Consider the following 11777-nt stretch of genomic DNA (forward strand, 5'->3'; position numbering starts at 1 on the left):
GTGTGCATAGTTAAAGACAAAGGATGCGTGTGAATAGTGCATACTATTGAGTGGACAAAGGATGCGTGTGAATAGTGCATAACAAATTTGGAGAAAGCCAAAAGGATGCGTGTGAATAGTGCATACTATTGAGTGGCCTCCGGTTTGAATCCTGCTGTGTGCATAGTTAAAGACAAAGGATGCGTGTGAATAGTGCATACTATTGAGTGGCCTCCAGTTTGAATCCTGCTGTGTGCATAGTTAAAGACAAAGGATGCGTGTGAATAGTGCATACTATTGAGTGGCCTCCGGTTTGAATCCTGCTGTAGTTAAAGACAAAGGATGCGTGTGAATAGTGCATACTATTGAGTGGCCTCCGGTTTGAATCCTGCTGTGTGCATAGGTAAAGACTTAAAGGAGACGCCTTCACTTTGTCTATGCTTATGCTACTGGCTCTATTACATTGTAGTATCTGTTCATATAGACAAAGAACCAACGCCTCCACTGAGGCTCAAACTCACAACCTTCCAAATGGAAATCCAACCCGGATACCATTAGACCACATAGTCCTGGTCTTCTTTTTAATTACTTATTATTATTATTTGTTCTTTTTCTTTTCTTTTGTTCTTCTTCTTTCTTATTATTATTTGTTCTTCTTGTTCTTCTTATTTCTTCTTCTTATTATTTATTTATTTATTTATTTATATTATCTTTATTATTATTTTTTAAAAGCTTATTATTATTATTATTATTATTATTATTATTATTATTATTATTATTATTATTATTATTATTATTATTACTATTATTATTATTATTATTATTATTATTATTATTATTATTATTATTATTATTATTATTATTATTATCTTTTTTCCTTTTTTCTCCTCTTTGTGCACACAGTGTTGTTGTTGTTGTTGTTGTTGTTGTTATTATTATTATTATTATTATTATTATTATTATTATTATTATTACTAGTAATTCACCTGCGCGATACACGGGAAAAAATTATATTATTATAAATATAAATAAAAAATAAAAAACTAAAATATTTTAAATTATTTAATATAATAATATTTTTGAGCTTCCATTGGTCAAGTATTTATTATTTTTATAGAATACAAAATTACAATTAAAATTAAAATTAAAATTATAATTTTGTATGGTTAATATAATCTCTAATTATGTGCATATTCAAATAAACTTATAGAGAGAATTTACATAATTACATTGATTTATTCTTAATTGTATTTCATCTATATTATAATTTTCACAAAACGAATAATAACTAAGATAATTACATTTGGAAAGTAAATTTAAATTTTTGTATGTGTAAATTTAAACTCTAATTGAACACATTTTTTATATGATTATATAATATATAGCTATTTTATTTTTCAAAATTATATATATTTTTTATATGATTATATAATATATAGCTATTTTATTTTTTAAATATTGTGCTTTTTTTTTTTCACAATACGAATAATAACTAAGATAATTACATTTGGAAAGCAAATTTCAAATTTTGTATGTGTAAATTTAAACTCTAATTGAACGTATTTTTTATATGATTATATAATATATAGCTATTTTATTTTTTAAAAGTATATTTTTTATATGATTATATAATATATAGCTACTAGTATAGTCCCCGTGCGATGCACGGGATGGATATTGTTCAAGATCTTGACTAATTATTTAAATAATTGTATATATTATTAAGTAAAGAATCTTCTCGGTTCAAAATATAAAGAATAATTAAAAAAATGTTAACACACAATTAAAAAAAAAATCCCGTTCATAACACAATTACAAATTATTGAAGATTTCCTGGTATGCTACATTGGTCGTTGATGTAGCATTTGTACTTGAGTCGTTGGCAGCGACTATTTGCGCACGATTAGACTGATGCGGAACACTATTTATTAACGATGATTCCAGGCCTTCATTGAATATAATATCTTCATTCTCTGCATATAATATCATTAATTTTTGATAGACTCTGTTATAATGAAGTTTATAATCTTCAGACCAAATTATTTTAAATAGTATCAATTCTAATTATGATCTCGTAAAAAAAGGTTGCTTTTATAAAAAGATTTTTTTATATACTAAATCTTATGTAATGAAAAACTGACACACATGTGAAATACAAAAAAAAAAAAAAAAAAAAAAAAAAAAAAAACTATCTATTCATAACATATTAGTTGACTGTGAGATATAATTTCCTAATTGGGTTGCCTAATGTGGTTCACACAATTTGGTTGACTGTGAGACCCCAACACCTTCAGTAAGTCTTTTCTGCGACTTTGGTTGCCTAATCTACCCCGCTATCTCGCTCGCTGCCCCTCGGCTTATCTTCGCCGTGAGCTACTCTCTATCTTCACAGGAATGGTTCTGTACTTCCTCAGTCTACTATGGCACCGTGAAGAAACCCTAGGCTTCATTAGAAAGGTTACAGATCCTGTTGTTAATATGGGAATCTGAGTGCAATTTCTGGTAATTTCATCCTATTTTTTGTTGTTCTTTCATTTCTAAGAAAGCCATGTTTAGGATCTTTCTTTCAATCGGTGAAGGATTGGCTAAAAACACCTTGACTATGAAAGATGACTAAGTCTTGAACACCGGATTGCGACATGCAAACAGGTAATGTCGCAATTTCAGTGCAGAGGTTTCGCGACTACTTTAAATGCTTACCGATTCCGGATTGAGTTGTGTAACAGTTCTCTATCTGTTTTTTTATGTGCTCTATATTTGCGATAGTGTATTTTTCCCCAAAAAAGTTGGGGAATATGAATCTGAGTCTAGGGTTTTAGCGAATCCTTTGTCTGATTTGCGATTCTGGAAAGAGATATATGCTAAGCTTGGCGCTAACCATGGTAGAAGTGGCAATCGGTGACTTGAGTTCAAATCGTTTCAGTAAAGCCTCACTTTTGAGATAAGTTTCAATCTACTTCATTTTAACTTTTTTATAAAAATTGTATATTTGTAGTGTTGAGCCGATAAAATGTTTATTTGTAGTGTTAATTAATTTACACTTAGATTTGATGTTGATATACATTTCTCTGGTTAATATGTTCTCCCTAATACATTTTGCTAATTCTGTCACTCCCTAATAGGTTGAATCATGCTCTTTGCATTGATTCTATTGAAGCTATTGTTCTGACTACACGGAAGGGTTCACAATTTACACAGAGAGCTTAGAAAAGAGATAAGTTTTCCTACTACTACAATTAAACATGTAATAGTAGACATACCTTTTGTTTGATGACACTGTTTCCTCTTGGGTCCAATTGTGCATGATGATGTAATTCTCCTCATGTTCTGCAATAGAAATGGTTTAACTACTGTGTTTTTGATGGATTGAGTTTATTGTGTTCAAACCATTGTTGTAAATCCAAGTCATGTTTATATTGGTTGTGTATTTATAGGGAAGGTAAACTGCTTTGTCTTTCAAATGATGTTTCAGGGCTTAATTATTCATGTTATCAAGTACATAGAGAACCTCAAAGGTTTTTGAAAGTGTTGTGTATTAATCCCAAAGAAAAAATATGATTTTTTTGTTTTTATTTTAATGAAGATGAAAGGTTAATGTATGTTGTTATAGTTTTATTTATTTAGGTGGTGATACTTTTTACTTGGTAACTGAATGTATATTTTTGTGCATTCTATGTCCTAAAATGATTGTCACTTGGGGCTTCATTTGAAAACTGGATTAAGAAAAAATTTGTATAAGTGTATATAAGTTTGACTTCATTTACACTTTTTAAAATCGATTTTTGCAGGGCATCTTGAATTCGATTTTTGTAGAGGTAATGTTACTTTACTCATTTTATTAAAACATTTACTAATTGAAGTGTTTTATGTCATTTTTTCTAAAATGATCTTTGATTTCTCATTGAAGGTGTTGGGGTCACAGATCAGAGATCTTACCTGACCCAAACGTAAACTTGGGAACCAAACCGAGTATGCAGAAGAGATCTTGTACACTGTTTAAATGTAAGTTTAAAATTTTTATTTTAATTGTGAGTTCAGAATTGTTTTGGTGCACTAATATATAGGATATTAAAATTTTATTTTTCTAATTTACTAACCACAGTTGTAACAATAAACTTGACAGGATGCTCCAAAGTTGTGAGGGCGAAAGGGATACACATTGTGATATTGTTTTGGAAGGCAAAGCAGGTAACATAAGTATAAATAGAAATTTTATATATTAAATAGGGGGGCATACCTGTATTTTTTCTTTTTTTTGAAGGAAAACATCTGTTAAATGTGTTTTGTTGTTATTAGGTATGTATTTGATTGCATTTGTTCTGAATGGCTATTTCCAATTATAAGCATCTTCCAACCAATTTAAGTTTCTAGAATATCACTTCATACATTACTTGTGATTATAATACAAATCCTCGATAAAATATTTTTTGTATTTTGCACAGTCCTAGAGTATTCTATGTGGTAAGTGGTATTTTTGGTATAAATAAACACTTTAAATATAGTTAGATTTGAAAGTAATACATTTTTTTCTAATAAGAGTAATACATTACCATTAATAACCAAGATATCATGTATTTTACATGGTAAAGATTTAAAACTATCATTCTGTTTACATGGCAAACAATATTACAGAAAAAGAAAGAAAGAATTTTTTTGAATCTTCATGCATGAACTATGTTGGTTGAAATTTTTTTTTTTTACAGTCTGTTTGAACTCATGCTATCATTTGTTATGTGTGATGACTTGGTATATTTGTAGCCTAAAAACCTGCAAAATAGACAAACAAAGACAAAACCACTACTGATTTCAAATTAGAGATTAGAAATACTAATGTCCAACATGAAGTTGTTGGCTACTGGTACTTTGCTTTGGTAGCCCTGTCATTTGATTATTGTGATACGGTATTCTATAGTTAGTCATGTCACCTGCATTTTAATTAGGAATATCATAGAAAGCAGTTATTTTAAAACAAAAGTCAAGTACTTTTACAACCTAGCCAACAAACACTTAGGCAAAAACTAATAAAGTAGACAAATGATTTCACCCCCTAAGTTCAGAATAATGTCTTATAAAAACCAAAAGACCAGAGTTCAATTGACAGTCACCATCTTGTCTTTCACAATTCTTTCAATTCCTCTGTTTTCACACCAACCTCCTTGTTCGTTTTGGAACACTGAAGACTCGAGAATTCCTCAATGTCGTTTTGGAATTCTGAGTACTAAACAATTAGTCAATTAAGGACCTTTTGAGAGCACCGGCTTCATATCCATCACCATCACCAGTAAGGCTCTGAGGAACAGCTTGCATAAGACTTTGTGCTTGCTTGACATCCACCTCATCATACACATAGGAAATGAGCTTGAGTTTAGGTACAGTCGATGATTAGAGACCAAGTTACCAAGCATTAGCAAAAATTGTTAAGACAAAATTACCTCATCCTCCGACAAATCATCGACTGTAAGCTCAAACTCCAAGTTGGAGCTTAGGTCTTTATCCCTTCTTCCATGCATAAACTCTGGGGCATGTCGCTCTAACACTTCCACATCATTTATAATCTTCAATATAGAAAATGCATTTAGGAGGTTTAGAAATTGTTCTTTTCGGACAACAATTCTGAAAATGAACCTGAGACCAATCAATGCTTCAAGCTCAGCAGGAACACCTTTTTTTCCCTACAGTTAAAACAAATAACATGAAGTAATTTTTAATTCAGATTCTAGGGCACAAAAAAAATCAGAGTCTTAAAGATTTTATAACATAACCAAAAATTGACCTGTGTCTGCTTCTGTTTCAATTCTAGGAAACTCATACCCAATAACTCAGTGCACTCCCTGTCCCACATGACAAATGGAGCATTTCCATTTATGTCAAAAACCCTGATTTTAACCCTATATCTCAACATCCCATCTTCCCAAGTTTCGTCACAATTTTTGCAGTAGAGGTACTCTTCTTTTGGCTCCAACTTCTTGTAGCATGATTTTGACCGACATGAAGAATAATACCACTCACTATCAGTGTCAATGCAAACTATTCTAGCTGCTACCCAAAGTCCCCAATCTGTTGCACATAAGAATTTAGATATTAGGGTAATCCAGTTTTTATTTTGAACAAATTTATACTACAATTTGTTTGATTTGAATCACTACCTCTTTCCGAGCATACACTTCTGATAGGGTTATTAGTTGTAAATCACCATTGTATGAAATCCCTGGTTTGATACTGGACTGTGAAACAATACTCCTCATCGGGGTCTGTTCAAGCAGGACGTGGCCTACAAAAAATATAAAATAACACGATATAATTTTCCCAGATTTCGAACTGTATTTGCACGGGATGGATATCCAGCTCATATTATTTCATGATGTAATCTCTGTAATATGCTATATTTTTCCGAGATTACCCACTTAATTTCAAAGAAAAATTACCTGCAGATCACTAGTGTAGATGAGCGTGTTTGATTCGAAGATGAGCACTGGTGTACAAATGCTTCGACTGTTATTTAAATAGCCATGGCCTGCACTATCGTTGGAAAACCCAATTCGGCGTAATGAATATGTGAACATAATTGTTTACATAAATATGTTATCAGAAAACGCAGAGACCAACCTATTTCAAATTAGGTCTTTAATTTGATTGGTTGAAATTGATTCTGTAAACCAAAAATAAAAGGAAACAATTATTTTTTTTTAAAAAGTCTTTGGTAACTGAACGGTCTCATGGATTCTTACGCAATGTCAATTAATATTCTGCTTTTCTGTAAACGGTGTCGTTCCATTTGGGCGGGAACTTTTTGTGCTATGTTATTTTGCTTTAATATATATAGAGATAGAGATAGAGATTTTAATTTTTAAATGTTGTGCTTTTATTTTTTTTTTTAATAAAGGATGTTGTGGCAATAATTGTAACATTAATTATTTCCCAAACCATATAGCTTTATTATATAAAGGATTATTATTGTTATTATTATTATTATTATTATTATTATTATTATTATTATTATTATTATCTTTTTTCCCTTTTTTCTCCTCTTTGTGCACACAGTGTTGTTGTTGTTGTTGTTGTTGTTGTTGTTGTTGTTGTTGTTGTTGTTGTTGTTGTTATTATTATTATTATTATCTCCTCCTTGTACACACAAATTTGTTGTTGTTGTTGTTGTTGTTGTTGTTGTTGTTGTTGTTGTTGTTGTTGTTATTATTATTATTATTATTATTATTATTATTATTATTATTATTATTATCTCCTCCTTGTACACTCAAATTTGTTGTTGTTGTTGTTGTTATTATTATTATTATTATTATTATTATTATTATTATTATTATTATTATTATTATTATTATTATTATTATTATTATTATTATTATTATTATTATTATTATTATTATTATTATTATTATCTTTGTTGTAGAAATGTTATATGGGATTTTTGTATTTAATGAAATCAGAAAATTAGAAAATTGAAAAATTGAATGAATAGGGAATAAAAATTGAAAAATTGGAGAAATGGAGAAGGAAAACTGGAAGAATGGAGAAGAAAAACTGTAAAAATGGAGAAATGGAAAACTGAAAATGAAAAAACAAAAGAATGAAGTAAACGACCCCTTAATGTCTGGCAGTGTATCTGACATGCAATTCGATTGGTATGATTTATATTATTTCTTTTGTCTATCTTATATATCCTATGTTTTAGTTTTGCACTATATTCTTTTTTTAGGGGTTCTATTTTCATTATAGATGTAATTGGTAGAGTTATTAATTGATGCTAGGATGGACAAATCTAGGTTGTAAAGTCATCTATGCAAATGTCTTGAGATACTCTTTCAACTTAGATAATACAAACAATTGAAAGTTACATTTTCCAATTTGTAATCTTCCAATATGACCATCTGTTTTTTATGTTAAGTTCTTTTTCAATCCTAAGCCCAACTTTATTTTAATCAAATCTGCTTCACAGAAATTAGTATTAAGTTATTAACCTTACTATATAAAAACAAATACAGTGGACAAATACATTACAAAAAAAATAAAAATAAAATATATATAAAACCACACAACATTGAACCTAACTATAGCTAAATCTGTTACCTCCAGATTTCTAAGTTAAATCCTAGAGAATAAAGTGTTGAATGATAGTTAATCTAAGAACATATTAAGCCTTAAATGTATCTAAGAACATATTAGACTAAAAAAAATTAAAGAAAGAAATGTATGTCAGTTTGAAATGTATCACTCTAGAACTAAACTAACAGGGCGTTTGGTTGGAGAGGGGGAATTACGTGGGAAAAGATTTGCAATTCCATGGAAGATGAATTACTGGAAATAAAGTGGAAATTTAAATTCCAATGTTTGGTTGACAAGAATAGAATTACCGGGAATTTCAATTCCAATGTTTGGTATACATGGGAATTGAAAGGGAATAAATAGTATAAAATCCAAAATGTCCATTATTGTTGTCAAACATTAATTTTAGGTTAAAAAAGAGAGATGTAATTTTGACTCATCACTATCTTTTTTTCTTCCTTAAATCCCAGGGGGGACATGTGATTTTAATTCCATGAAAATGGGGGAATTGCAATTCCTTTCAACCAAACAAGGGAATTATTCCTTTCAACCAAACAAGGGAATTTTGTGGCCTTTGGAATTAGGTGGGAATTAAGTGGGAATGAAATTTAAAATCCCTTCAACCAAACGCCCTGTAAGGGATACTTATTAAACTTAGATAATAAAAACAATTGAAAGTTACCTTTTTCAAATGGCATGCAACAACACCTGCAAAAGAACTAAGGAAGGGACAATTCAGCATAAAGCTGGTAAGACTTACTCCACTTGTAAAATATTTTGCACATAACACATAACACACGGGCAAATAATTGACACATAATACAACTCTTTAATATATTATTATTCTTCTCATTATTATTTTTCTTATTTGTACATACATGATATGAAATCAGTCATGCTAAGTATGCAAACACACCATCATGTAAGGACATTACTCAACACTACATTAGTATGATATATATACAACACATGATAACATACTACTCCATCTGTCCTATTTTATATTTCTACTTATCATTCATTGGTCAAACCAACTCTTTCTTCTTTGTTTAATTTCTTCAGTATTTTTTATTTTTAAATTTGATTTTTTTTTGTGTGTTTAATAGTACTTTTAGTGTAGTTTCTAAATATATAAATTTTGTATACTAATGCTAAACTTAAATTTATGAAAAATTAGTTTAAAAATAACTTCAGTCAAGTCTTGTACCAAACAAATAAAATGATACGGAGGAAGTATAAAAAGCAACTATTAGTATGAAACACATTCTTCACCAATAGTCATTTTTACTTGCATACAAAATATCACATTAAATTTCCTTTCTTTTTCCTATATCAATAGCTATAACCATATAAATATATTTCTCATACAAAAATAGATTTTACTCGCGCCAAAATAGAGTTTATAATATATAATAGGTATAACATTCCACTACAAAATAATTACAAGTTATAGCTCTATAAAATTTCATAATTTATCACCAAATGTCACCAAGTCAATGACGAGGAAAAATACAGAGCAATAACCATTACATCGGCCCCAATGACTCAACCTCTAAGTATTATTTTTCAAAAAATCTCATTAGTTTTTAATTTTTTGCCCCCATTACCGAATATTTCTTGATCCGCCTCTAAAAATGGAGGCTTTATTTATAGTCGAGAAAATGTAACTTCCACCCCACAACAAACTCCTTTAATATTATATTTATCCAATAAATAAATAATTATTTAGGATGAATAGTAAGGGTATAGTCTATCCAAAATGAATATTGTATGCACTTTCAAGATTCTATTATTATATTTGAATTTAATTATAATAATTATAACTATTTAAATTCAAATATAATAAAACTTAGTAAAATTTAAAAAAATAAATATATTGAATTGAGGAAGCTAAGGTGATCTGATGAAGGAGCTGAGATTATTAAATTGAGTGGAAGCGGATGAAGCTAAGCAGTAAAGCAATGAATTAATTTAAGGAAGACCAGGGTTGAGGTTCAGCCTTTTGGAAGAATTTAAGGAAGACCAGGCCAGATCCACATTTAATTAATTAATTTGTGATAAATCCCTATCCGATGAAAAGTAAATTAAAGCATCCATATCCTAAAACAACGCAACACCACAACTAACTAACCCTTAGCTTTAACTATAAATACTACCATTGCCCATCCATAATCATCAATCTTAAGGAATTGAAACACTACATCAATAATAAAACAACAAACAATAAACAATGTCGGCGTCCCAGAAGTTGGTTAACGTTGCAGTGTGTCTGGTGTGCGTGTGCATGTTTGTCCTCACTGTCGACGCTTCGCTTTCTTCGGTTTACAAGTCATGCTTCGATCCATGCAATTCCGCTTGCAAAGACACAGGAAAAACTGTCATTGTATGCGGAAGACAATGTGAAAGCGAATGTACCGACAAGGCGTATAAAGGTAGATATAGTTATAGTTATATTTTAAATTAGTTTTTTTTTTTCATTAATAATTTTGAGGTTATTTTGTAATTGCAGAGGGCAAGCATAAGGACGAGGGCAAGCAACTTATTGCCGATGGCAAACTTAAGGACGAGGGCAAGCAACTTACGGACGAGGAGAAGGAACTTTGGGACTTTAAGAAAAAACAGATTGAGGACTTTATGGGCATGCATTGTAAGGCTTTTAAGAACAAGCCATGTGAGGACGACGATAAGCCATGTAAGGACGTGGAGCATTTCTGTAAGGACATGCATACACTCCTTAAGGATGAGAACAAGCAACTTAAGGATGATGACAAGCTTCTTAAGGACGACAATAAGGTAGCTAAGGACGAGGAAAAATCAACTTAATTAAGGACGGGGTAAAAATCTAGAAGAATAATAAAACAATCTATTATATTTAATGTGAAACATCATAGGATTTCTATATTTGAAGTCAATATTATATTTTGAGATAGTGGCGGTTTTTCTTGTCACCCCTATCATGTAAAGACTATATGTCACTTTTGTAATAGTTTTTGAAAGTAAATAAATATTTTATATTTTTCATATTAAAAATAATATTTTATCATTTTTGTATATATAGCACTAATAATTTAAAAAGTAATGTTTAAAAACTTCAATGATATCTAAACTAATTAAAACATAATTGAAGATATCTTTTAATTAATTTTACAATAAGAAAATGATGAAAATATTATACATGTTTCAAAAACTCAAAATATTATTTATTTAATTATTATAATATGATCATATGTTTAAATCAATAATTAATTATAAATGTCTGCAAATTATATTACACTAGTTTAATTTTATTTTCACGGCAAAATGTACTAATATTGTTGATCATGGATCTTACAAAATGCAATGAAATCCCCCTTCACTCTTTTCTCTAGTCTTACAACAAATTTTGAAGTACTATAATGATAATATATATTAATATTAAAACACATATATGTTCCATGCACCTCAACTAAATGATCGAAAGCGTATTTGACACAACTGGGGCCCTGTTTGTGTTCTGCCCGTGTAGGGAGTAGGGCCCGAGTGGGCAACCTCCTCGGGTAGGATGCTCAAGATGGTGGTAAGGTAGTTACTCTCAATGGATTCCGCCAGGGCTGTTCGCTCCTTTAGTCAGTGGTAAAGGCTCATTTTCCAAAGGCCCAAACGCGGCTCATTTTCCAAAGGCCCAAACGAGGTCCTCGGTTTGATTCTTCTGGATGGCCTGGAAAAAGGCCTCCGTAGCGCATTGCGGTAGAGGTGAGCGG

General features: G+C 30.2%; 2 protein-coding genes and 1 long non-coding RNA gene across 7 annotated transcripts; 2 read left to right on the forward strand and 1 right to left on the reverse strand.

The window, feature by feature from the left end:
- The first annotated feature begins 2236 nt into the window (after window positions 1-2236).
- On the forward strand, window positions 2237-6694 carry LOC109185188. Of its 4 annotated transcripts, none has more exons than XR_002054951.1 (5): window positions 2270-2481; window positions 2559-3794; window positions 3887-3981; window positions 4103-4167; window positions 6411-6694. It is a non-coding gene; the product is annotated as an uncharacterized LOC109185188 (long non-coding RNA). The 4 variants fall into 4 exon arrangements; XR_002054952.1 differs by having other exon boundaries at window positions 2273-2628; window positions 2746-3794; XR_002054953.1 differs by having other exon boundaries at window positions 2275-2481; window positions 2866-3794.
- LOC109185186 lies at window positions 4915-6379 on the reverse strand. The gene is made up of 2 exons (XM_019335169.1): window positions 5753-6379; window positions 4915-5651 (listed from the first exon to the last, which is right to left on the reverse strand). Exons 1-2 carry the CDS (start codon window positions 5879-5881, stop codon window positions 5397-5399), a joined length of 384 nt encoding a protein of 127 aa, XP_019190714.1. The 5' UTR covers window positions 5882-6379; the 3' UTR covers window positions 4915-5396.
- Window positions 6695-9620: 2926 nt separating the features above from the next.
- On the forward strand, window positions 9621-11023 carry LOC109185319. Of its 2 annotated transcripts, XM_019335293.1 has the most exons (3): window positions 9621-10469; window positions 10547-10555; window positions 10595-11023. In XM_019335293.1, exons 1-3 carry the CDS (start codon window positions 10268-10270, stop codon window positions 10858-10860), a joined length of 477 nt encoding a protein of 158 aa, XP_019190838.1. In that variant the 5' UTR covers window positions 9621-10267; the 3' UTR covers window positions 10861-11023. The 2 variants fall into 2 exon arrangements, with proteins under 2 accessions (XP_019190838.1, XP_019190837.1); XM_019335292.1 differs by having other exon boundaries at window positions 9838-10469; window positions 10547-11023.
- The last annotated feature ends 754 nt before the right edge of the window (window positions 11024-11777 follow it).

The sequence above is a fragment of the Ipomoea nil genome, unplaced genomic scaffold (genome assembly GCF_001879475.1).
Source record: "Ipomoea nil cultivar Tokyo-kokei standard unplaced genomic scaffold, Asagao_1.1 scaffold1317, whole genome shotgun sequence".
Lineage (NCBI taxonomy): Eukaryota > Viridiplantae > Streptophyta > Magnoliopsida > Solanales > Convolvulaceae > Ipomoea > Ipomoea nil.